The following is a 27,831-nucleotide window of genomic DNA, read 5'->3' as shown; positions in this document are numbered from 1 at the left end:
TGCAGCCAGCGCTCTGCTCACTGCCGCAGCGCCCCGCCCCCGCGCTCCGGACCTGGGCAGGCGGTGGCCGCCCGGCAGCTCCCGGGGCCACATGGCTGAGGGGGATGCAGGCAGCGACCAGAGGCAGGTGAGGCCCCGGCGGGGTGCCGACCTCCAGGCTCGTCTCGGCCTCGTCTCGCCGCCCCAGGCCTCCTCGGCCGAGGGGGCTTCTGCCCGGGGCCACCCCCGGTTTCGCCCGCACCGCCAGGGGCTGAGGCTGCGCCATTCTCTCAGCCGCGTCCTATTTTCCGGGCGCTCGATCTCAGCTCATCTCTCGCGCCGGCGGCTCCCGGGCGTCGGCGCGCTGGACCTGCCTTGGACGGTGCCATTGTCAACCATCAGCACGCGACTCAGCAGCTCCGGGCGGGAGGCAGAAACCAGGGTTCTGCTCCCCGGCCTGTCTCTGCCGGGTGACCTTGGACTGGCCACTTAAGATCCCAGTTCCTGCGTTTGCAAAAGGGGCAATAATAACACGGACCCTGGAGTCCCCTGAGGACCCGTAGATCTTCTGCTCTTGGGCTTGAGCTTACCCCTAGCGCGTGGCTCACGTGGGCGCTATTGAAGCTTTTCCTAATGGGCCCTAAGGACAAAATGAGATCATACAAAGTTGGAAGTATCCGTTGCTCCCCATTTTTACCTTTAGATCCGGTTTTATTCTTCACCCGAAACCCAAAGAGTAATTTCTGAAACGTTTCGAGGATTTGATTACCAAAAACCCCATCAACCACCCAGCCTTGTGGCCAAATTCAAAACAAAACAAAGCAGGAGCGAGGCAGTAGTAATATAAGGGCAGATATAATAGGTAGCAGTGGTCCAGGGGTTGGGGGAAGGGTGGGAGGGGTTACCTGTTAAAAAGAGAAGGTGGAGCAGAGAAGATACGTTCATCCTTTCACTTGTGAATCTCATGCATGATGTAGGAGTGCATATATATTTTGGCTCAGTAGTGGTCCAAAGCACAGGGATGTAGTAGCAAGGTTGGTGCCCTTCGTTGCTATAGAGTCTGGTACCCAGGGAGTAGGACATTTTGACCTGTTGCTGAAATTGTTTGGTGTCCTTCCTTTAGGGCTCCTTCACCCAAGATGGTTATGTTAAATGCAGATACCTTATAAAGCAGTAAGGAAGACTCAGGTTTTTTAGGGTAGTCAAAAATTTTTTGACTTTTCCCCCTCATCAACCTCTTTCAGAATGAGGAAATTGAAGCAATGGCTGCTATATATGGCGAGGAATGGTGTGTCATTGATGACTGTGCCAAAATATTTTGTATTCGAATTAGCGACGATATAGATGACCCCAAGTGGACACTTTGCTTACAGGTATTTTTTCCTCTTCATCTACAGCCGTTTTCCAGTTACAGTATTGACTTTGTATTACTGACTACTGTTGTATTCCTCTAATTATTGTTGTGTGACTTGTTCTGATTTGTCATTTTGTTGCTGACTTTTGTTAACAACTGATGATCCAAATATATGGGTAGTTACATCTCAGGTCACTCTCCAGTAATGCTTTCATTGATAATATCGGTCTTTCCTCTGCCAGTTATTTAAGTGTTCTTCATGTACCTTTGGCAGACTCGAATTTCACTTCCTTTCATTATCTTCTCCATTTAATAGAAGAGGGTATAAACCTGGGAAGATGGCTAACATTTAACAAGAAAGACTAGATTAGTAATTTAGATAGTTCATAGAGTAGATAACTCATTTCTTTGTTAATTGGGAGTCAGTTGTGGTTAGGATATATACATGAAACGATCAGTTACGGCTTTATGTTTAATGCTTATTCTTTGTTGACTGTCTGTACTTCCAACATAAAAGATGCCAAATTGAGTTTTTAATCACTATTCATTTTTATAGTAATACTGATTTCAAAAGAAACATGCATGGTTTTCTAGTAAGTGTTAGCTATTTAATAGTATTTGGTAGGATTTTTTTTTTTTAATTTCTTAAGAAAATTATCTGGAACATGTTATAATGCCACCCTCGTCATCTGGGGTTGGGGTATAACGACCCTATTTCAGTTTCCCTTTTGTCTTTGTCGACCCCACTTTTTCTAATTTTAATTGCTTTTATACTTTCTCTGCAAATAATCTCCTTAAAAAATTGGCATCATCTTAACAACATATTTACCCTAGAGAAGGGAATGGCAACCCACTCCAGTATTCTTGCCTAGAGAATTCCATGAACAGAGGAACCTGGTGGGCTACAGTTCATGGGGTTGCAAAGAGTTGGACATGACTGAGCAACTAACTATAGCAACATATTTAAGGTGGAAGCATAAATGTGAGGAGGGAATTCGCTTCTGAAATTTGATAAAACAATGGTTTTGTGTCTTAGTTTGGCAAGTTAGAAATCTGTCTGGTGACTGGCTTTATGAATGTTGTTGTTTTTGAACCACGATAAAGTATAAGCAGGTTTGTTTTTAAACTGCTTTGTAGGTGATGCTACCAAATGAATACCCAGGTACAGCTCCACCTATTTATCAACTGAAGTAAGCTATATTTCTACATTTATATTTTTATAAAAAGTACTTTGCAAAGATTGTTTGTACTATACCTTGTGTTTATATAGACTACCTTGTCAAAATGTATATAGAAATTAAAAACACGTTGGACTTCATGTAGAGTATTTACATTTAAAAATTAAATTATGTAAAAACACACTGACGTTTGCCACTTAGTATAAAAGAATCAAGGGATTCATAGGGGATAAAATAGCTACAGAATTATGGGATTCATAGGGGCTAAAATAGCTCCAGAATGTTGTTAGAGATGGGAAAGGAAATCTTCCGCGTTAGACAACCTGGTAATCTAGAAGCCTCGGTCTGTAGAGTCACTCCTAACCTGTTTCCCATGACCTCCCCGGTTCCTTGACATGGCTCTGCATAAGAGAACCTCCTTCCAGGCATTGCCCATGGTGCTTGTGGTACTTACCTTGCCCTTGTTGTTGAGGAACCATCTTCTCAGTAGCCAGAGTGTAGTCTTACTGAGTCATGACCTGCAGACTGCAATTAACCTTTGATCACCCTGCCTGCTTGACCTGCTAAGCTGTATAAATCTGTTCAGATAGAACTGCATTAAATCTCAGTTATTAACATTTTTACCTACCAGTGGCATTATCCTTTTGTTTCATTTTTTATGTATTTTATTTTTTAAATTATCTTTTGTATGAGTGTTTTAAAATCACAGCAGTAAAGTTTGCTATCACTCATGGTTCTGTAATTTTTCATTTTTATTCATTGAAAATGAAAGATATGACTATAGAAAGCTTGCAAACACAAGTGCTCTTTTCAGAAAAAGTTGATTTACAGTCATGTGGCAATTGACTTATTTGTTAGAGTTGTTTTTTGGGACATCAGTTAGAAAAAATTGGGAACTCTGGTTGTGTGGCAAATACTGTAAATCTGGAAATTTAGATTCTGAAACATATTCTGCCACTTAGGTAAACTTGGGCAAATTTTATGGTATCTTATGCACTCCCCCGTCTTTTAAAGTATATTTTAATTGAATAATGATGGTGTTGGTGTCATCATGGTTTCCTGGGAGGACTAAATGAGTTAATGCAGATGAAACCTTTTTGGAACTGTACAGATTTATACAACATAAAATAATATTTTGATCAAAGTAGAAAAATTTTAGAACTTAAAATCAGTGTGTGATTAATCAGTGTTTTTTCTTTGTGATATAAACACAGTCTTTGCATAATCATCTTTGTTTTGTTTTATTTAATCTTAGTGCTCCTTGGCTTAAAGGGCAAGAACGGGCAGATTTATCAAATAGCCTTGAGGAAATATACATGTAAGTAATGGATGATTAAAAACAATGCTATTAGTGACTCTGTTATGGGCTTTGTTGGAACTGTGATATGTTAGGCCCTTTTGTAAACTTTTTGTTAAGCTGCTTTTCCATTAACAAAAAGAATCCAGTTGAAGAATCCTTGAAAGATTAGTTATATAATTTTATTTTTTTTAATTTTTTTTTAAGATTAGTTATATAATTTTATATATACATTTGATATAAATTCTATTTAGAAACAAAAACAAAAGTATTCTTTAGAACTAATAGCTATAAAAACACTTAGCTAGCTGTGAAAGTAAATTCAAAGACACTGTTCTTATTTTGATATTTTCATAGGCTATGTTGAATGAAACTGGTAACAGCAGAATCCTAAGCATAATTATTCTTTAAACTACCTGTACTGTTAATGATAATGTTCTTGTATTAGGCCATAGGACTGAGAGTCTATTGATAGTATACTGTATTTTTCACTCATTCATTCAGCAGATACTTCATAGCAGGTATTATACTAGATCCTGGATATATACAATTAGTAAAAACAGAAATGGTCCCAGTTTTCATAGCATTTAGAATTTGCTGGTAGGGGAGATATTACTCATAACTCTGTAAAAATGAATGTTAAACTGCAGCTGTGATAAGTTGTATGAAAGAGGGATATTAATGTGTAGTACTACCTGAGTTTGAAATAAGACCTGCCCTAGTAGGTGAGGGTTGGCTTGTTTGACTTAGGAGCTGAGTTACTTAAATGGAAAGAATTCCAGTGAAAGCCCACAGCATGTGCAGAGGCTCTGTGTCAAGGAGTTTGGAGCATATGAAGACACAAAATAATGGTGGTATAAGGAGGGGGTGTTGGGGGAAAAGGGAGCAGCGTGGGAAAGGAACCTGGTGAGGTAAGCAGGGGAAGTTATGGAGAGTTCTGTAGGCCAGGTTGAGTGCCTGTCTTTGTCCTGAGACCCATGGGAAGCCAAGAAGAGCCGAGAAGTGGTATGATGCTGTGGTGAGATTTTCATTTTGAAAACCCCGTTCTGTGTCTGGGTGGAGAACTGACTGGAAGGGAGCAACTGCATTTGGAATATCAGTTAGGAGGCTCTGCAATAGTCCAGAGAAGATGTTTCTGTGATTTGGGTGAATCGCATTGAGATTAATACGATTTAATTTAGTACAACAAATAATGTTCTGAAATATCAGTTTTACTGTAATCCAGGAACCGATAAGGATTGTCTTACGTGTTCTAGGTGGCTTCCCCATCTGGCACAGTGAGAAAACCCACTTTGTGTCTATGCCAGGTTTCTTTTCCTCACAGAATATTAAATTTAAAAATGCTAAGTCTTCATGGAATTGATTCTGTTGGTTCCTACCAAGAGGTAGTGTGGTCTTCCTTGAGTCCCTAGGTTTACATTTGACTCAAGAAGTAACCTAGAACTGGAGATATCAATGGGAGATGCTCCCATTTCGTGATTCCATCATCCTCAAAATATAGATATTACATGTTTTCTCAATGAAATGTTTTCTGTCCATGATCTTACTGGTCATTCCAACTTTTGTGCCCCACAAAAACTTCTTTCTGTAATCTTTTATTTATGCCTATTTACCAATGTACCCCCTAAAGTAGGATAAGATAAATAACACTGCAGATTTGCTCACCAAGGATGTCGTAATTGTACATCTTATGATCATTTTTCAGTTCTTATCTTATTTGGCCTCTCTAACTTTCGATGGTGTTGAACACTTCCTCTTCTTGGAAAATCTTCCCACACTTGCCTTCCATCCTGTTAAGTCATATTCATCAGTGAGATTTTTCTTCTATTTTGCACAGTGTCATGCACTCTGAAATGGCTTCCCGTCTGCCTTTTTTCTACCCCAAAGTGCCCCCTTTCTTAAGAGATAGTGTCATATAGGGCACAACTTGCTGTTCTCCTTAGCTAGTTCTCTTGAGCTATTAGAGAATTAGGAAGGATCAGAAATAAAGCAGTTTGTTCTGAAGATAGGATATGGTTCATCCCATCTTGTTTTATTGAAAGCACTTGAAAATAACCCCAGTCCAATAGTATTCTTTTCACACATGTGGTCTAGGTAGAAATGTAGATTCTGTTCTTAAAGTTGTGTGTGACAACTTTTAATGATATTTTTCCATAAAATCCCTGCAGGGGGCAACAAGTGAAATGCTATTGGTCATTGAAAAGTAAACATTTAAAATGTATAAATATAGTCCTTAATGTTTATAGTTTCATTATGTTCTAAATATTGTAACATTATCAAGATTTTCATATTTATTTAGCATCATTTTGACTGCTGAAATATTTTTTTGCCTAGATAAGAAGGTGAACTATGTTTTCTTTTATGCAAGGAAGGAAGAAGTCTGAAAGCTAACAGCCTTGTCCAGTAAACATTTTATAAGTATTTTCTACATGCTAGCACTCTGTTAGGAGTTTGGAATTTAAGAATGAAGACAGATGTGTACCAATACACTATAGGGACGTAATTGCTGAGAGGTTGTACCAAGTGCTGTTCCTTTTAGAGGTCTCTGGGCATGTGGTGAGGTTGTCAAGGAGGGTTCCACTGTGAAGGTGTGGTGCTTGGCAGATAATCAGAAAGGGAGAGATTTTCAGATAGAAGGAACTGCAGGGTTCAGCAAGTAGTCTGATATACTGGGGATAGGAATTGATCTAGGTGTAAGAGGAAAGAACCTGTAAGCTGGGGTAAGGAGCTTGGACATTATCTTGTAGGCTCCAGGCATTTTAGGCAGGGGAGTGATGTAATCAGATCCGTGTGGCAGTGTGGAGGGTAGGCAGTGAAGAGTCTGAGGGAAGGGACTCCATCGGAGTAGCAGTCCATAACTAAGAGGGAGACAGGGGAGATCTTCATTGAGGCAACAAGAATGCAGCGGAGAAGAATGCTCAGTTAGAGGAATACTTAAGAGCATAAACTAGAATTCGGTGATTGGGTAGATGTAGAGTTATTTGCTTATCATACCTTATTTTTTGTTTAAACATTTTGCAATTTAAACATGGATATTTTGAATATATGAAAATAATGATTTTTATAAAACAAAAGGTAAATGACAGGTTTAAAAAATATTTCAAACTTTATACCACTTGGTATTAATAGAAAAGTGAAAAAGATTAAAAATTTTAAAAATTTGAATTTATGATAGTTCATTTCAACAATATTTACTTTTAAATCTAAGAAAATGATTAATTTCCCACAGCTCTTCACAGTTTGATGTATCACAGGAAGTCTTAGATTTGGAACTTAGAGAATGAGGCTTGTCAAAGCAGAAAGTGCACCAGACCAAATTAAATAGGCGAGGAATACTCTCTTCAAGACTGTTGTAACAAGGGAGAGAGGCAGAACTCAGTCTGAACTCAGCTGGCTGAAACAAAAGGCAGCAAGGTTTTTGAGGGCTGGGATAAGCTGTGGAAAAGTACTGGGGAATGCTGGGGGGAGGTTGATCAGAGAGCATCCAGCCCATTAAGTTTCTTCCTGAGGTAAAAAAAGGGGGGGTGGGATTTACAAACCACTGTCGTGAGAGAAAACACAAAACAGCAGGAACAATGACATCACCCAAACCACCATCAGTGATAGAGTGCTTCTCCGTGGTCAGGCCATCTGTGTGTGCAGGTTGTGGCTCTTCAGTAGTTAGATGCTCCTTCCAACAGAGACTGGGCAGCAGGGCGCTCCTTCCTTGACTGCATTTCAGAAGAATGGCTCCCAGGTCCTTGAGAAAGACACTCCTTGGTTCTAAAGCTGCCATAGCTTCTAAAAAGATATCCATAATCCCAAAGGAGCTAAAGAAGAATTCATAATGACAAGTTCTCTAAAGAAAATGCTCTAAAAACAAAGTCACGGCCTAGAGTCAGGAAGCTCTGCCTGTCTGAAGTTTAATCAAGCTGATGTTAAGGGTGTCTTGGGTAGGCTTCTGGGGTCAGTTTTTGAAATAATGTGACCTCTTTCTCATCTGTAAAATGAGGATAATAGAATAATATCATTGTGAGGATTAAGTGACATAACCCATGTGATATATTTTAGCACTGTATAATAGCAGCTCTCATTTTTGTTGTTCTTGTCAGAAGAGTCATCTCATCTAGTTTTGTCATTTTGAAAATGAGATGATGGAAACTCAAATCGAGTGATTTGTTTGAGGTCGTGCAACTTTGTAGTACATTTTAATGAATATCTTTACCGTTAAATAACAAATATAAATACTGGAGAATTAAAGGTATGAAAATTAGAGCCGTGGGTAAAATGAGAGTCACAAGTAACTTGACTTTGTTTTGATCGTTCTGCATTGGATTATAGTTATTTAAGTATATTTAATCACAGTTATGTCTCTACTAAAATAACAGTTTTTAATCCAAGTTGATCTTTTATTCAATTTGAAACAAATTTGTTCTAGACTTTTTATATTCAGCTACTATACCATAACAATTTCATACATAAAAGCTTAGCATCTCACCATATAATGAGTATTCTCAGATTTTGCACCGATTTTTAGGAATCAGCAAACTTCCTCCAGGACCACTGGGGTGCGGGAAAAGAAGGGCACAGGAGGAAAAATTCCAGATTTTGTCTGTTTTAATTTGTTTTTGGTTCTGTGAGAGATTTTATTACAGTGAAGGCAAAAGTTTGGAAACCACCAAATCCTAGTTTGTAGTTAAAAGATATGAATAATCAACTATACTTTAAAAAAAGGGGGGGTGGGATTTACAAACCACTGTCGTGAGAGAAAACACAAAACAGCAGGAACAATGACACCATCCAAACCACCATCAGTGATAGAATTTGGGGGTCTAAGGGAAAGAATTTTCATTTTCTTCAGGAAACCTTTCACATCTACCACAACTTCCTTAAACTGGATGTCAGTAAATCTAGTTAAATACTAGGGATAAAGGAAGCAGTCAGTAAATGATGTTAGATGGAGTGCTGTTCTTCAGGAAGCCATGGGCTAGAGGAGAGGAAATTTGGAGTTAAGGTTTAATGTCTTCCTTATTATTTGGAAAAATTAGTTATTAACTGCAGAAATTCTTCCAAGGCATTTTCCACCGCCCCTTCCCCCCAAAGTCCCCTAACAAAAATAACAAATCTGAATGTGAATATGTATTCACAGAGGGATTGTTTTCCTGTCTCAAAAGGGGCTGTAAAGATTAAGTGAAGTAACCAAGCATTTTCAACATCTTGTATATAGTAGGCTTTTAATAAAAACTAGATATTAGTGCTACTACCTTTGGTGATGATGATGATGTGATGAATTCAGTAGAATGGGGTTAGGAGATGGAAAGAATTACATATAAAAGCATACATTTTTAAGAACAATAATTGCAAGCACTGGGACGGGGGACCCAGTTGTCTCATTCACTGCTATACCCTCAGGGTTGCACATAGTGCTTGGTGTGTAGGCGAGGCCCTTACAGATCTGCTGAGTGAATTAAGACAGCTCCACTTGAAAAGAGACTGCTTTTGTAAAGTAAGACAAGATGCTGTAAATCTGTTTTGTAGGTGGGGAAACTGAGGCAGTTCAAGTGTCTTACTTGCCTAAGGGCACAGCTGCTTGCTAGGAGAGCAAAGTGATGTGGGCCACCTGAGCTCTGGAGTAAGTCTGCATTCACATTCTCGCTCTGGACTTCTTATTGCTTATAGGACTGTCTTAGACAAGTTAATTGATCTCTCCAGGTCTGCTTTCTCATCTGTACAGTGGGAAAATAAAGCCTACTCTATTAGAAAATTATGAGCATTAATGTGTTGCTATATCAATATATCATGTACTTTGGGCTTAGTATATTATACATTCAATACATTTTACCTTTCTCTGTCTCTGTGCCTCTGAATCTTTTATGGAGGAGAGAGGAAGGGAGTAGGAATTGTTTAAAAGAAACTCAACCAACATTCTTAATTTTTAAAACTTTTCCAGTTGACTTTTGCCCTCTCTTGACAGGTTGCCAAAGAGCACAGAGGGTCGTTTTAGTACTCAGGAGTTATGGGTGGGATGGGAGTGTTGGAGGGTACAGAGTTATTTGAAAACAGTGTTGTTTTCTTCTGTATGCTTGTTTTGAAAGCTTCCTTTGGGTGCCGATGAGTGGTGATAAAGAGAGATAATGGTTTCAAGAGCAACTGTTAGAGGAAGGGCTAAGGTGTTATGAAGTGGTTTGGTGAGTTCCTTTAACACGCATATTAACACATCTAAAATTAGTATCATTCCTTAAAAAATAGACACTTGGGCCTTTATTTTATTGCTGTTGCCATCATTTAACATAACTCTGTGGAAATGAACTATGACTTGTTCTTTTTCTCAATGAGCCTTTGAGATGGATTTAATTATCTGATGCAGCCAGACAGCTCTTTGAAACCGAAATGAATTTGGGCAATAGAATATTATGTTGAAAACAAAATAAGAATCTAAAACTTTGCATTGCTTGTCTTTTAGTCTTGTAAATTGACTTTCTTGGGGAGTTTCTCAAATGCTTTGTATTCTTAATTGTTGAAATAAGTATACGAAATAAGTGGTTTGAAATTGTTCAAAAAGTTTAGGAAAGCAAGCAATGACTGGGCATCAGTACTACAATTATATTCACTGACAGAAACAAAATCATTTATATCTATCTTAATTCCGTTCAAGTTCAGAAATTCTCTTTCCCCTCTTTGGTTGTAGCTCTTCTACTTATTTTAAGTAAGCAGTGTTAATTTGGGAGCCATTTGGGATTTTTAATATTGATGTATTAAATATTCATCTACAAATGTTAGTAAATCTCATGTTTTTATAAGTTTCTTTTTAAAAGCCAAGGCTAGGGAATTCCCTGGCGGTCCAATGGTTAAGATTTGGAGCTATCACTACAAGGACCTGGGTTGAGCCCTTGGTTGGGGAACTAAGATCCCACAAGCTGCGCGCAAGACAGAAAGAAAGAAAGAAACATGGCTAGATATAATTTAATTTCTTAGAGTATAAACATGTCTATATTGTCTTGAATTTGAGAAGGAATTTTTTAATAACAATTTTTCCCTTCAATTTTGTTTAGCCAGAATATTGGTGAAAGTATTCTTTACCTGTGGGTAGAGAAAATAAGAGATGTCCTAATACAAAAATCTCAGATGACAGAACCAGGTAGGTTTGAAAAACATTATCATTGCTTTTTTAATTTACAGTAACTAAATTTTCATGTATGTATTCTCATTGAAACTTTTAATAAAGATCTATATGCTGTTTTATGGTTTTACATGATAAAATATGTTCTCTGAAAAGTTCTTTACTCATGTAAGTATGGTTATTTTTTTCAATAAGGTGTAGCCTCTTTGGTTTCAGATTACTATAAGCTCTTACGGAGATAGAATTTTATGGTTAAAGAAGTTTGCCCAAAAACCTTTGCTTTCTATGGCAATATTAACCATGTAACATTCTTCATGCATTATTGATATAAGTTAGACATTAGCTTCAAATGAGTGTAATGTCTATAGAAAAAGAACTTTGGAAAACACATTGACCAATATTTAGGGTATAAAAAGTGACTTTGAAAATTGATTTTTAAATCAAGATAGAATTCACATACTATGATCATTCACCTTTTAAAATGTATATTCAGTGGTTTTTAGTAGATTCCAAAGTTGTGCAGCCATCACCACTAATTTCATAACATTTGAAAATTAATATTTTGCTCTATTATTATTCTTTTGTTGAATCATAAGTATATAACAACATAGAAGTTTCTTATGTTTTCTGTTTACTTTGCTAGTTTTTGCTTTCAGTTACTACAAAAGCCTTTTAGAGAGGAAAATCACTGAGTATGATTTTATTTCCAAATAGAGGTTTATTGTTATCACTGATAGAATTATTTTCAGTTTGGGGAGAAGAAGGATTAAAGAACAACAATTCAATAGTCTATTTACTAATTTTTAGAAGGTTATTTACAGGAAACCAGTTATTGAGGATTCCTTTACCAAAATCAGTATACATTTAAAGTTGATAGAAATACATATTTTTTCAGAGCATTTTACAGTTTTTCTATAGAAGTATTTTTACTGCTTCCATTAAAATCAGAGATAAATGGTCTGAAGATATTCTGATCATGGGACAGTATTTTTTGAAGTGTTTTCCTTGACTTTTTCTGATTCATGTTCTGATTTTGTGGCATTTCAGGGCATCTGAGAAGAGTGGTCTCAAAATCAATTTTTGCCAATCCACCATTCTAGAGTGTGGGATAATTGCAGAAGTGTTACGTATACCAGTTATGTATACTCCAGAACTTTGGGATCACTCACCTCTTAGGAAGGTTTTTAAATTTTTGATTTTAATATGGTGTTTTCCCTTTCCCACCTATATCTATAATTTAGTTTCACCACACTTCAGTTTTTTGAGTTACTGATTTAGGTTGTATAATTTATAATTTTCAAAAATTTTCTTTGGAATTTTTTAATAAAAAATTTTCTAGACTTCATATTAAAATGGAAGTGTTCAGGACATCTCATGAGAATTTTCTTCTCCAGGGCACCCACTTGACAAGTAATTTATTTTTATTTTACTACTAATCTTCAGTGTGTATTTATTCTTTATTATTTTATTTTTTCTACTGTAAAAGTATTAAATCTTGAAGTATTTACAACTATTTATACTTTAAAAAATTCTGAACTAATTTTAGACTTACAGAAAATTTGCAAAAATAGAAATAACTACTGTATCCCTCACTCTGCTTCCCTGAGTAACATCTTACATAACCATAGTATAATTATCAAGAACAGAAAGCAAACATATGTAAATATAATAATAATATTTTCACTAGTGTTCTTTCTGCTGTTCTGGGATCTGGTCCAGGATTCTTTGTTGCATTTTTTCTCCTTACTCCCCTTTAGTCTATAAATAGTTCCCCATTCTTTCTTTGACTTTTATGACCTTTCATGACCTTGAGTTTGTCCATTGTTTTCTCATGATTGGAGTAAGACTAGGCATTTTGGCAAAAATATGACAGAAATGATATTGTGTCCTTCATAGTGTATGTACTATATCAAGGAGCTAATGATATCAATATGCTTTATTATTGGTGATATTTACCTTGATCCCTTAGTTAAGGGGGTACTTGCAAAATGACTCCACTATAAAGTTACTATATTAATCAAGTTCTCCAGAGAAACAGACCAATAAAATGTGTGTGTCTTATGTATGTATGTATGTATGTGTGTATGTGTGTGTGTGTGTATGTGTCTGTGTATTGGGTTGGTCAAAAAGGTTGTTTTGGGTTTCCATAAGATGGGATAGAAAAACCTGAATGAACTTTTCGGCCAACTCAACATTTATAGAGAGAGGTGGGGGAAGGAAAAGTTGGGGACAGAGGGAGAGGTTGATTGATTGATTTCAAGGAATTGGCTCACAAAATTATGGAGGCTTCGAAGTCCAAAATCTGCAAGGTAGGCTGACAGCCTGGAGGCCAAGAGAAGAAATGACACTGAGACGCAAGGATGGGAAGGAATTCCCTCCTTGTCTGGCGAGGTCAGTCCTTTTTCTTTTAAGACCTTACCTGAAAAAAAAAAAAGTCTTTAACTGGATGAGCCTCACTTGCATTGTGGAGGGCAATCTGCTTTACGCAAAGTCAACTGATTGGAATGTGAATTCCATCTAAGAAATACCTTTGCAGAAATATGTGGAGTAGTGTTTGACCAAGTATCTGTGTACCATGGTCTATCTAGGTTGTCATATAAAATTATCACCGTTGATATGTCTCTTGGGGGAGATACTCTGAGGCTGTGCTAATACCCTATCCTTCTTCAAATTTTCATCCGCCCTCCCCCTGATTTTAGTATCTATTAGTGTATCTTACCAACAATATTTATAAACAATATGGTGGTGTAACAATATGGTGATTCTTACTTCTTTCTTTCCTTCTTGCTATGGTTAATTTGAATTATATTGTGGAAACAAGATATCTTTTCTCCACATTTATTTGATTATTTACATGAGAATGAATTCATTTTATTTAGTGAGCTAAAATTCCATAGTGTCTTTATTTTGTCGCTCAAATTGTTCCAGGTTTGGCCTTTCAGAGTGCTCGCAGGTGGGCTCCTGTGGTCTTTTAATAAGCTCCCATCTTTTTCTGAACATTCCTTTACTCTCTGCAATCACAAGATGTCGCAGCTCATCTTACATTTTCCTTGTCCCAACCCTGGAGACAGCCAGCCACTTGCAGGAACACTGGTTCCTTCTGCTGAAGACTGATGTTTAGAGATCGAGGCTGAAAAGTTTTTTAAGTGTCATTTCTTACTGTCTTATGATCACTCATAATGTCTCATATCCACATAGACCCAGACGTAAAGAAGAAAACTGAAGAGGAATATGTTGAATGTGAAGATGATCTTGTTTTAGCATGTCAACCAGAAAATCAAGTTAAAACTTTGGATTTTGATGTCAGTGAAAATCGAACAGGTATAGTGAATGTTACTAGTTTATTTTGAGGACAGTAGTGATGTGGCTTCCCTGGTAGCTCAACTGGTAAAGAATCCACCTGCAATGCAGGAGACCTCAGTTCAATTCCTGGGTTGGGAAGATACCCTGGAGAAAGGATAGGCTATCCACTCCAGTATCCTTGGGCTTCTCTGGTGGCCCAGGCGGTAAAGAGTCCGCCTGCAATGCAGGAGACCTGGATTCAGTCCCTGGGTTGGGAAGATCGCCTGGAGGAGGGCATGGCAATGCACCCTTGTACTCTTGCCTAGAAAATTCCCATGTACAGAGGAGCCTGGCGTACTTACAGTCCGTGGACTCACAAAGAGTCAGACACAGCTGAGTGACGCAGCATAGCACGGGGTGGTAGCACTAGGATTTGTTTTTGGAATGGTATAGAAATGTAGTAAACTGTCACATTTTAAGGAATTCTTATTAATTTACAGAGAACTGGGTTATATTTTTCCTGCCTCTTGGTCATTTTGGTGTTTTCTAAGTCTATTAGAATAGTGAGGACAAAAATAGAAATTTAGTTTTTCTTTTTTTCTTTTTTTTGCTGTTAGAGTTTTGAATTAATGGTGGGAGAAATTGAAACTAAGAAAGCTGTGTTAATGTTTTCAATTCATATCCTGTTTTTATATTTTTATTTTTATTACTTTTTATATATTTTTATTTTAAAATCTTAGATCTACTGATGGCTCAGAGTTAAATTTTAGTCTGTGCTAACAAATATAAATACAGTAATTGGAGGTGCAACCACTGAATTAAAGCTAGTGAAATGCTTTTAAGATTTTAGTTTTTGCTCAAACAAATTTTTTCAATAATCGAGTAGTGTTCAACTTATGAATAGGTTGCTGTGATAAATTAGCTCTGTGTTTCTATCAGAAAGTATGTTCCATTTTAGTATTTTAAAATGTTGAATGATATCGTCAGTTCCTCAAGTGTCTTAGAAAAACATGATAGACCAGAGAGAATGTTCATTTTCTTTGAAGATGGGGAGTTTCCTCTGCTATGATATAGTACCTCTTAAACAGTGAATGAAAATTTAAAGTTCTCGAATATTGTCTCAAAGTTAGTGGAAGAGAAAGGACAAAGAAGTGAATGAATGGGGGAGAAGACCCAGGATACCTGCCCCTGCTTCACTCTGAGTAGCTCCCATTTTTATTCGTTTACATATTTGTGGATTTGGCATAGGATTTCTTTAGAGAATGAAGGTTCATTCTTAACAAGAGTGAAAATCAGAGTCATAATAAATCACATCCAGTTCGTATTGACCTTAGTAGTGTACCAGTACAGTGGTCACAGTCTTTTCAAAAAGAGAACACACCTGGGGGGAAGGTAAAACATCCTCAATAACCTGGCTTCTTATCCTAGTCCTGCTGTAAACCAGAGCAGTGATTTGAGGCAAGTTATTTAAAGTGCTCCAGAAATATTTTTATATCAATTAGTTGAAGTATTTCATCACTTGTAAGGTAAACTGACTTGTAGAAATGGAAAAAAATTAATTGTTCCTGAGCTTGTTTAAAGGGCAGAATAACTGGAAATCAAGTACTCAATGGAATACCAATATGGTGTACTATTGATTTATTTAATTCAATCCTATGAAGTAGGAACGGTTTTATTAGCAGAAGACATTATATTACAGCTATACAAAGTAAAGTCATAGGTTTCCCAACCCAGAAGTCCATCAACAGTAAAATGAATAAATACTCCGTATTAGCTGATCTTTTTGGTCTCAGGACTCCTTTATACTCTTAAAAGTTAGATATTATGCCAACTTATACTACTGAAACAGTCCAGGATTTGCGTGCCAACCTGCCGTTTTCACTGGGTGACCATTTAGCAGGTGAAAAGCATTTATGAGTCAAGTAGTTTTATCTTAATGTAGGATATTATTGGGGGAACATTTTACTTAAAATTGTAATTTAATAGACAACCAGTATTGGTTATTTGAGTTGATTGGCCATGTAATTTACATCTCTTTCCTAACTCCCTCCACTATACCATTTGCCAGTTTTTCAGTATTTGTATGTAAGAATTTTAAAAAGTAACCTAATTCTTTACGTTTATAGAAATAGAAGAGTTACCTCCAATTGATCATGGCATTCCTATTACAGACCGAAGAAGTACTTTTCAGGCACACTTGGCTCCAGTAGTTTGTCCCAAACAGGTAAATTTGCTGTGTCCAGTTCACTTTGATGGTGTTTTACCAACGTAATTGAAGCAGATGGTTTTGCAATAATATATTTGTTTTTGCTTTTAATTTTCATTCAAGATAAAAATTATTTGCTGATTTTTCTACCCCCAAATTATTGGGAATCATAGAATATTTATTTCTGTTGATCACTGCTTTCAAAATTATATGCAAACTCTGATTAGGGCTTAACTAATGGATTTTCAAAGAAGAAAAACCCATTGTGGTAGTATAGAAAATTATGATGCTTACCTACTTGTTAAAAAATCATTGGTCCTATCACATGGGAGTTCTGTAAAACCTAGCCTGATTTGTTGTTACCCAGGTAGGGGGATAGTAGACAGACTGGTTGAGCCCAGTCTTTCCAACCTGAATTCCTTTTCCTTTCAGCTTTCTGATTTTAGGTGACCTGATAACCACCAAAGGATATCATTTGGGAAACTTCTCCGTCAGAAATGGTATTCAGAGGTCTTTGTCTTTCTTAGTATCTTCAGCAGAATTGTTTTCTTTTTCCTTGCTGCTGTAATCTACCCTAAACTATGAATGTAAGAGACAATTTCAGTACACCTATGAAGTTAAATTAACTAGAAAAATTTTAGAGTAAGCATTGGTCTTCTTCCCTTTGGTCTGTCAAAGTTCTTTTAAAGCCCTATATATAGGAATATAATTTTTTGCACCACATTGCCTTTTCATTCTCTTTTAGACTCTGGAAGAGGAAGTTTTTTTCTTCATTGATTTGTGGTCAGGATAAGAGCTTCTGGTGTAAGCTTCTGGGCTTTTCTCTCAGAAAGCCTGTTTTGCCCTTGGCCATTACTTATAATCATGTTGCTACAGTCCTTAGACATTCTATTCTGAATCTCTTCATCCTGGATTCCTTTTCCATTTCTGATTATAGTCACTTAGACTTATAGGATTATAATTTGTGAGAGCTGAAATAAATCTTAGAGGCCAGTGTCTACTTATTTTACTAATCAGGAATCTGAGTCTGAGAAACACAAGATTGCATCATTTCTGATCCAAGTTGGCCTCCCCATCTCTAACTCAGTCTTCCCTACCTCGTTTCATCTGTGCCCCTTGCCAACTACTTTTCTGGAAGAACTGACCACGTGTCACTCTTCTCCCACATACTCAGTAATCTTTGCTGATTTCCTTTGGCTACAAGGAGAAATTCAAACACGTTATACAAGTCACTGTGATAAGACCCTGCTTAATCATCCTGATACCTCTGTCATTGCATTCATACTCTTAAGGCAGAGCTACATAAAACTGTTGGTCTCTTTCTGAACCTTTCTCTTTTATGTCCCTGCTAAGGTTGCCAAGATACCTACCTAAATTGGAATTTCAGATAAACATTATTGCATAGGTCATACTTAAAATAAAAAAATTGTGGTTTATCTGAAGTTCCAGTTCAACTAAGTGAGAGTCACTTGGTCATGTCTGACTTTTTGTGACCCCATGGACTATACAGTCCATGGATTTCTCCAGGCCAAAATACTGCAGTGGGTAGCCTTTCCCTTCTTCAGGGGATCTTCCTGACCCAGGAATTGAACCCAGGTCTCCTGCATTGCAGGCAGATTCTTTACCAGCTGAGCTACAGGGAACCTCAAGGATACTAGAGTGGGTAGCCTATCCTTTCTCCAGGAGATCTTCCCGACCCAGGAATCAAACTGGGGTCTCCTGCATTGCAGGCGGATTCTTTGCCTGCTGAACTATTAGGGAAGCCCAGAGTGAAAGTTGCTCAGTCATGTCCGCCTCTTTGTGACCCCATGGGCTCTACAGTCCATGGAATTCTCCAGAATACTGGAGTGGGTAGCCTTTCCCTTCTCCAGAGGATCTTTCCAATCCAGGGATCAAATCCAGATCTCCTCCATCGCACGCAGATTCTTTGCCAGCTGAGCCACAAGGGACGCCCAGGAACACTGGAGTGGGTAGCCTATCCCTTCTCCAGCGGATCTTCCCAACCCAGGAATCGAACCAGGGTCTCCTGCATTACAGGCGAATTCTTTACCAACTGAGCTATCAGGGAAGCCCCCAGTTAAACTTAAGCATTGTTTATTTCTTCCTACTAAATCTGGTCCATTTGTACATGCTGTTTCCTCTGAAGGAATGACTTCTTCTTGCCCCACCTTACTCTTCCATTTTGATGCAGAATTGTCACTTATCCTTCAAGTTCTGGCTCTTGTTACCTCCTCTCTGAACCTTATTTCTTCCAGGGAGAGTTTTGGATTCCATAAGTTTTGAAACATACCATTACTCTGCACCTCTCACGCTGGTAAATTTTCAGAGCCATTTCTAGAAATTCTCATATTCTCATTTAACTTTCTCTACAGTATGGGGAAGATTTCTTATGTGCAAGTATCTTGAACATGGTTACTGCTCAGATATTTGTTGAAAACTGGTACTCAAAAATTCTAGGACTGTTTTTTTTGTACCAATTAGAGTAATTCGGTTTTTGCCCCTAAAATGAGGAGAAAACTTTGGAAATGGCTTTTTCAAAATGTAGTTGATTCTTTAAATAACTGTTTGTTAATTTCAGTTCAGCAGTATGTATATCAATATGCTTTAAGACTTTTTTTAGCATTTACAGAGCAAATAAAAAATATATATATCACTTTATTTATATTGTTTCTGCTTTTAAGGTGAAAATGGTTCTTGCCAAATTGTATGAGAATAAGAAAATTGCTAGTGCCACCCACAACATCTATGCATACCGGTAAGTGACCATCACAACTTTAGGAATGTGCAATTTGTTAAAAAAAAAAAAAAAGATGGGGGAAACAGATACATGATTTAAAACAAACGAACAATTTTGTGTTTTTTTTTCCATTGTAAAAGTAATAATCATGTGTAAAATATTTGGATACGGCAGAAAAAAAAGGAAAAGTTCACTCTCTGCCATTCAGTGTAACTGATATTGTGAAATGTTTTCTGTCTTTTCTATGCAAAGTTTATTTTTTAATGCTTCATTCTAGTATCCAGGTTTTTCCTTAATATAACAAAAGCATTTTTCCATGTTGTTATAATTGCTTTATAAACATTATTTTAATGGCTTTATAATATTTGTCTGAGACTCCATACCACAATTTATTTAACCATTTCCTTTTTGTTTTAGTTTTTCATTTTTTAAAACTATTATAAAGAATAGTCCCGTGAACATCTTTGTATACTTTTTAGATTATTTCCTCAGGATAGGTTCTGGTTATTTGATATTCTTTTTTGAAATGAAGCAGAAGTATAGTTAAAAAGGAAAAAATGAATAGATTCCTAGAAGTAGAATTATAAAAAAATGTGAACATTTTTTAAATTCTTAATCCATATTGCCAAAATTTTTCTGAAGTTTTTTTTAAACCAATTTATGCTCCCGTTAGCAGTGAATTTAGAGTGCTTCTTTCACTACACGTCTTTGAGTATGAAGGCTTTATGCAAATCTCTGCAAAATTTGTTGTAAAGAGATGAAGGGTGTATTTTTTTTAAATATTCAAATTTATACAGACTTAACAACATAGTTTAGGACTCAAATAGATCAGAGTATAGACATAGGAATTCGGTGTAAACTTAAAATGTGATTGACACTATCTGTAAAATCTAGGCTATCTAAAATTCAGAAAACTCAAAAGGAATGATTACTTTTGATTGGTGAGTTTTTAATATTACTAAGTTACATCCCATTAAATGCCAAATCTTCCAAAAACCTACTTGTTACATACTTCCCTACTTATTAGAGTGTCAGGGTGTAAAATTTTGGGGTTTTAGTGAGTTAGGGTCATCAATATAAAAAGGAGAGATTAGACTTGTTCTCGGTGGTTAGAACGTGCTGTGAAAGTGTTAATAGGTACCATTCATTTAGTTTGCATCTTTATTGAGTGCCTACTCTGTGCCATGTACTTTACATGAGTTAATTCTAATTATTTAAGTGACTGTGCCACTGTAAAAAGGTTAACTTTTTCAAGATCACATCGTTGTCAAGTGGTAGAGCTGAACTCGAGAATTTAGTGTTATTTATCTCTGTTATTCCTATTAATACATGGCTGTGTGGCTGCCCCTTCAACAGTCACTGGACATGATATTGATTTTAAGTTATCTAAAAGTTAAATAATGTGCCAGATACTGTATTTCAAGCCCCAGGTTTAAGTACTTGAGTATTTTTGCATATTGATGGTGATCAGTTATCACTTCTCACAGATGTCAGCTGACTGCATATAGCAGCCCCTCCAAATCCCCCCTTATATAATTGATATTTGGGAACGAAGGAGCTTAGCTTGTCAGAATTGTGTGTCGGAGAAAACTAAAAAGGCACAAAGTGGAGGCTTAAAGGACTCCACTGGGAGTTAAAGAAATAACTTGTATGTGGTCCATGGACTTTGTGTTGTGTGTTTTGAATGCTTAGGGTCCTTTTAAGGTTACTTCCTGGTTCTGGGGCTGTGTTCCTGCTTTGGAGTTATGGGGTACTCTTCAGGCCATTGGTCCACACAGGTATCGGATGCTGCATCATTGTCTTCCTGGCATGTGAGGAAAGGGTTAGTGAAAATGTCCATGGTACTTCTTTTTTAAAAAAGCAAAAACCTAACAGTACTGATTTTTATAGTTAAATTTCTTCTTTTGTTCCTTAAAGTCAATCCCTGTCTCCTTTTTACCTTAAATTTGCCACATAAAATTTTGTTTAATAGTACTAATTTTCTGTTCTTGAAATGAGGCAACTCTAAATAATGGTGAGCTTGGTTCAGAGAGAGTGTGTGTGTGTGTGTGTGTGTGTGTGTGTGTGTGTGCGCGCGCGTGTCCGTGGAATTCTCCAGGAAAGAACGTGTGTGTGTGCGTGCGTGCGTGCGCACGTGCTCAGTGGTTTCAGTCTTAACCGACACTTTGACCCCATGGACTATAGCCTGCCAGGCTCCTCTGTCCATGGAATTCTCCAGGCAAGAACCCTGGAGTGGGTTGCCATTTCCTCCTCCAGGGGATCTTCCCAACCCAGGGATCGAACTGGGCAGTAAATATTTACTGAGTGAATGAATGAATAGATGGATTGGTAGATGGAAAGATGGATGGATGAATGAATGAATGAATATGATTGGTATAATAAAACTAATAAAGTTGACTTAGGTTTATAGATAAGGTAATATTTGGCTTTTTATCACAATAGCTGGAAAGATAATCTTTGCTATATTTACTTAGTCCTAAATAGAATATTACCATTTGTAAAGGGGCCTAAAAAATCCACTAGATGGCATATCTTAACTGGCACTGTTTTCTTTTTTATACCTCTTACTTGCCAAGCTTATTCAACTACAGTGTAGCCCTATTTATTATTCTAGATGCTAACTTTCTAGATAATTTAAATGGGTAAAAACTCTGTGATTTATTTCTGATACTGATAACTATCCAGGGGGAAATTATGGAGAAAAATAAATCTTATAATTCTTATAGTGGGGAAGATAAATGCTTTGTGGCTAGAATAAGACGTTAGAAAAGTATAAAATATTGACTTAGGTTGATTTTTTTCATCTCCATCTTTTTTAATGTACTTTTTGTCTCCTTCTCTAGAGCTTAGGCTCTTTGATGACAGTATACCACCTGTTTCCTTTATACCGTTTGTTAGTGCCTCTTACGTGTAATATTCAGATAGCTGATTCAGTAAACATTTTTTAGTGACTACTCTCTCTAATCTCAGCTTCAAGATTAAATGAAGCAGAGTGTCAGATGTGTAGCTCACCTTCTGAAATTGTAGCATTTCTGATTCAAAGGAAGTACTCTTGATTTTAGCTTTCCAGAATATAAAAAAGGAAGCATATTGGATAGTAAATCATCAGTGAAAATATAACCAATATATATCAAGAAAGATTTTTTAAAATAAATATGCTAATTTTGGAAGTAAATTGATGGCAACAAGTATGAAGGGGTATAACTTTTATTACAGTATTTCAAGGTTTCAAAGTATAACACTGTTATATGGGTTTCTAGAATATACTGTGAGGATAAGCAGACCTTCTTACAGGACTGTGAGGATGACGGGGAAACAGCAGCTGGTGGGCGCCTTCTCCATCTCATGGAGGTAAGTGTGAGTTAAACCCTGCCAGTCCTGTTCTGTGAGCCATAAAATTTCTCAACCAAACAGAGCTCCATTTAGGAATAAGTCAAACAGTTATATGATATGTAATGAGCCATATTTGGTTTTATTAGTAGATAATTTTTAAACATTGATTGAGAGATAATTTTAACCACTGGATATGGGGCAGAAAGCAAAAGGTTAATAACTTGTGCTGTGCTTTCAATTGGAGAAGGAAATGGCAACCCACTCCAGTATTCTTGCCTGGAGAATCCCAGGGACAGAGGAGCCTGGTGGGCTGCCGTCTGGGGTCGCACAGGGTCGGACACGACTGAAGCGGCTTAGCAGTAGCAGCAGCAGCAGCTATGCTTTCAAGCTCTTCCAGTGATAGACAATAGAAGATTATCTTCAGCTCTGGAAAAACTTATCCTTTTTTCTTCATGACAGTTTCCTCTCCTCTGTTTTCTTTGTTCTGTCTTTGTAAAACTCATGCTGGTTGGATATTGGACTTCTGGATAGCTCCAGAATGTTTCTTTTTTTGTTAAGTTGTCCATTTCATTGCTTTATGTTCTGAGACATTTTCTTAACTGTCTTCCAAAATTTCTGTTGAATAAATTTTTTTTTTTAGCAACCATATTTAATTTTCAGGAGTTCTTTCTTGTTCTCTTTTTTTCCCTTTTCATAGTGTGCTTGCTGTTCTGCTTTTATGAATGCAGTGTCTTCTAAAATTTTTCTGAGTATACTAATTAGAGTTTCTTTTTTCAGATGTTTTCTTCCTTAAATTTCTCCTTGTCCATTTTGGTTTGTTTATCTTGTCCTTTCTTTTCATGCTGCTGAATTTTCTTCATCTGTCTAGTGATCATTGATTGTTCATTAATTTTAAGAATGGATTGGTTTTTTCCCCCTAAGGTGGCTGCTATAGTTTCTTCTGCCACTGTACGTAGAGGTTTGTTTTCTAACCAGGCCCTTCCCTCGATAGGAACTTTGGGGGTTCAGGCCTGTAGACTGGTGGGCTTCATGCTAAGGGCAACATATGACAAATGTCAAACTGAGGGAGCCCTTACTAGTAGGCACCAACGATTACTCATACAGCCTCAGTTCTGTCTGGCAGTTTGTTCAGAAGCAGGTTTTGTGTCGCTGTTTGACGTAGGAGTAGAAAACTGCCTAAGCTCAGCTGTTCTGGTTGAAGTTACCAAGAACTGGAACCTACTGCATGACCTCCCCTTCACTCTGACTGGTGGCCCCCAGGTTTAGAATTTGAGGACACCGTGGACCACAGAGTTTGTTTTCCAAATTCCCTTCTCATTCTAACATTTGTCCCCTCAGTTGTCCCCTCAGTTACTCACTCTGCTCATTCATGGTAATGCCACTAAAGTCAGGGGGAAATTTTATGTGCAATTTCATATATATACATATATATTTTTTTCATTTTTCTTTAAAACTCACATTTGTACTTGTCCATATCTATACATAATTGTGCTTCTGAAAATAACAGATTTTGAATGTGAGAAATGTCATGGTGGTGGTATCACGCTGGTATGGAGGAATTCTGCTAGGACCAGATCGCTTCAAACATATCAACAACTGTGCTAGAAACATTCTAGTGGAGAAGAACTACACAAGTTCACCGGTAAGTGGTTACTGATATTACATCTAGAGAGTTTCTCACTACTGCCTGTGAAACTGAACGAAAAAATTGAAAAAGAAAATTAAGAGTGAATTAGAATGAGTGACATGTATTGGAAGAACCTTTGAACTAGGAAACTAGAGGCTTAGGTTTTCGTGAGAACAATGTGATTGATTAGTTGTGTGATCTTGAACAGGTTGGTTCATCTCTTCAGACCTTAATTTCGTAGATTCATGGGGTTTTATAAAAACCTTAAAAGACCAATCAGTTTCCACTCCATAAAATTGAGGCCCGTAGAAGTTGTAGCTAATGCTGCAGTGAACTGGATGGTCTTTAAACATCCATAAAATTCTAATATTCTCTGTTAGTGTCAAAGTATATCCCCTTTTCCCTGGTATGCCTTTAGATGCCTTCTTCTTTTATACTTTGAGGTTTTTGTCTCATATTTCAGATACATTCATATCTAATTCATTTAAATTTTGCTGCCTTACTTTGGAAAATGAACAATAGATTAAAAAACATTAAGGGGAATTCCCTAGGGGCCCTGTGGTTAGGACTGTAGGCTTCCACTGCAGGGACATGGGTTCAGTCCCTCAAGCTGTGCAGCATGGCCAAAATATATACATTCACGGAAAATAATAAAATTCTTTAGGCAAGGATACTGGCAAGAATACTGGAGTGGGTAGCCATTCCCTCTCTAGGTGGTCTTCCTGACCTAGGGTCTCCTGCACTGCAGGCAAATTCTTTACTGTCTGAGCCACCAGGGAAGCCCAATAAAAAATAAACTTATAAATAATATTGAAATTACTCAAATATAAATGTTAGATAACTGAGATAAATGTTTTCTTTGATTATCCTTGATTGTTTTGGAAATATTAAAATAGACTGTGGTAAGTGAAAGAGCCCTGTAAAACGGAAAGATGATACAAATGGAAGTAATTACACTTTCACTATTCTGCATATTCTGTATGAATATTTAAGATTCCTAAGTGTAGGAAGATACTACATTAATTTATGTCTTTTTCAGGAGGAATCATCTAAGGCTTTGGGAAAGAACAAAAAAGTAAGGAAAGACAAGAAGAGGAGTGAACATTAACATCTGAAATTAATATGAAAGGTTAATTTGCCTATAATTATATACAAATTCCACAGTCATCCAGGAATATATTGTGCAGAGAGAGAATCCTGGACTGTTCAAGTCAGCCAATTCATTGTGAACACCAGCATATCTTTTGTTCTTTGGTTATATCATCTGCCAAAATAGAGAACTTGTGATATTTTCATGTGTGTTTCAGGCTGATTCAGAAGGATTAATTTGAAGTTAATCACCACTGCATCTAATTTTAGAAAGGTAACAGTTGCCCAGGGCAGTACCTGAGTTAACTGTGCATATCATTACATGTCAAGTGCCTTTGTTAGGTGGGGAAGAAGTGTCTCTAGAGGAATATAAGTACCTGATTTCTCGGCATTGGGATTCTCATTTTGTTAAGTGAGTATTACCTTTTACTGCTCTTTATGGTTTATTGGAGTAGGGCCTCATTGAAGATTGATCTTCAAGAGTTTCTTCTTGTGATTTTAGTTCATAAATCTGTCATCTTTCATTTTATAGTGTTCATCATGGAGTAATGGATTAAGTGAAAATCCAGGAGTATACACCTGCAGTTAATGTGCTGAAGTGATAATTCATCTAACAGATTTGTTAGCTGAAGTGTCATGCCTCAATTTTCTGTTGCACGTTGGTGTTTGTGAATTTTCAAAGTGATTTTCTAGTCTCTCCTTTTTTGTTTAATTCTTGTACTGTTAAGCAATCAATATGGTGAGCCAGTAGTCTCCTCCCACCGCTGAAATGTATCGGTGTAATAGTCTGGTTTCTTCTAACAGCCTGGAAGAGGTTTTCTTGTGATCTTCACTGAGGAATTAGAACTGTGCCTCAGCTGTGCTAGGTTATTGGGACATTTATGGAATGGCATAGAGGTGGCAGAACCCCACTGGTGCAGAGTGACAGGTGTTGTGTAGTTCTGTAGATGTGGTGCACTTTTCCTGTTCCTGCTCCAGCTATCTTTCTCAGCTCCATGATTTGTGGAGAGAAGGAACGAATCTTTGATGGGAAAAACAGAGAAAATCCCTCTTTCCCCCCCCCCCCCCCATTCTTATAAAATCTTCCTTTCATCAGTTTTTTTATAAAAGTTGCTTTTTTTATTTGCAAGTTGTACAATTTACCACAAGGCATTTAGAAAATAAATTTATCTGTGAGGAATTAGAAGTCATTAACTGTTCCCTTTCAGATAATAGTTATAAGCAACTATTAAAAATTATTAATTAGTGACAGATTTGCCTGAAATTCTCTTCCAAAGAGAGGGAACAGAAATAAGGAAGCAGTTTGGAATGGTGCTGGAGCATGGAAAACCTCAAAGAAAAGTGGACACGTTTTTTTTTTTCCTGTTCTCTAATGTTTTAGGAGATCCAACATCTTGACTTGGTATTTTTAATTAGAATTTAGTAAACTGCTTTACCCTAGAATGGATTCTGAGAGGTAAAATCTAAATTACATTTGTTGTCAGTGTGTTTAATTGTTGTAACCCATATTTATTTAAAAGATTTACCTCAAATTCCATGAAAAAGTATGTTTTATGTATTAGCTGTTAAAATGAAGAACTTAATGGCTGTTAATTAACATTAAAATGATGTCACAGTTTTGGCATGTCAAAACCTGTCAAAGAAGATAAAAAACAGTAAGAACTGGTGCTACAGAAAAATGTGAGTTAATTTTTCTGCAACACCAAATTTGAATTTCTTTCTAGCTGTTTTATCTAACATTTATTTAGGTCTTTATAGAAAACCTTTTAATCTGATCCCATCTTCCCTTACTAAAAAAAAAAAACCAACAACTTATTTTTGCTTCTTTTATTAACCACATTTACCAGACTAAAAAACTCTAATATCCTTTGCCCAAAGTCAGCTAGTAAAAAGGAGAGATCCAAAAGTCTCCAGTTATGGAACCTGAGTTATTTCACTCTTCATTATGGACCCCTAACTAGTTATAGTATCCTTTTGTCTATTTAAAATTTCTCTCGGTTAGAAGGTTTTCAAATTCTCCAAATAATAATTTTCTATAGCCAGATCTATACTGTGGCATATTTTATAGTATATTGTGTTAGTTAAAAATATTCTCCATATACCAGTATGAAAGAGCAAGTAGCATCTACTTTTTAAATGGGAACAGCAGTATGATTTGGAGGTATAGATCATGATACAGAGCCTATTTGAAGAGAAATTATATCAAATTGATCACAACCAAGAAAGAATAGCTTGAAGCAGATACTGTTTGGAAGGCAGGTAAAATTTATTGTGAAAATTGTATAGCCACTTGTAATTCCACTGTCTAGAGATAACGTTATTAACATTTGGTATGCACATCCTTCTATTTTTTTCCTATGCATGATTTTGTATATATGGCTATTTTTCTTTCCATAAAAATGGTATTAAACTGTATATACTGTTTTGTATCTTGCATATTTCATATAGAGGTATATTGTTAACATTTTCCCATGTCAATAAATATTCTTCTATGGCTTAATTTCTTATGGCTTCGTCATATTCTATATTCTGGGTATATCAAAATATACATACCTATATAATATATAATATAAACTAGTATAATATAAAACTATATAATATAAACTAGTTTCCAATATTTAAGTTTTTTTCCAATTTCTCAATATTATAA

The 27,831-nt window shown here is 36.7% G+C and overlaps 1 protein-coding gene across 6 annotated transcripts; it reads left to right on the top strand.

Annotated features, from left to right (window-relative positions):
• IMPACT (impact RWD domain protein) lies at positions 1-27,681 on the top strand. Of its 6 annotated transcripts, none has more exons than XR_010662878.1 (12): positions 1-127; positions 1,224-1,352; positions 2,471-2,523; positions 3,767-3,829; positions 10,840-10,925; positions 14,106-14,228; positions 16,316-16,413; positions 19,077-19,150; positions 22,393-22,483; positions 23,973-24,107; positions 25,132-25,593; positions 25,714-27,681. XR_010662878.1 is itself a non-coding variant. In XM_065932429.1 (12 exons), the coding sequence occupies exons 1-11, from the start codon at positions 92-94 to the stop codon at positions 25,198-25,200; spliced, it is 957 nt and encodes a 318-aa protein (XP_065788501.1). In that variant the 5' UTR covers positions 1-91; the 3' UTR covers positions 25,201-25,221; positions 25,400-27,681. The 6 variants fall into 6 exon arrangements, 5 of the variants coding, with proteins under 5 accessions (XP_065788501.1, XP_065788502.1, XP_065788500.1 ...); XM_065932429.1 differs by having other exon boundaries at positions 25,132-25,221; positions 25,400-27,681; XM_065932430.1 differs by having other exon boundaries at positions 16,361-16,413; positions 25,132-27,681.
• Positions 27,682-27,831: the final 150 nt, after the last annotated feature.

This window comes from Muntiacus reevesi, chromosome 4 (genome assembly GCF_963930625.1).
Source record: "Muntiacus reevesi chromosome 4, mMunRee1.1, whole genome shotgun sequence".
Classification (NCBI taxonomy): domain Eukaryota; kingdom Metazoa; phylum Chordata; class Mammalia; order Artiodactyla; family Cervidae; genus Muntiacus; species Muntiacus reevesi.
Note: the sequence above shows the minus strand (reverse complement) of the source record. Positions and strands in the feature narration are given on the sequence as shown.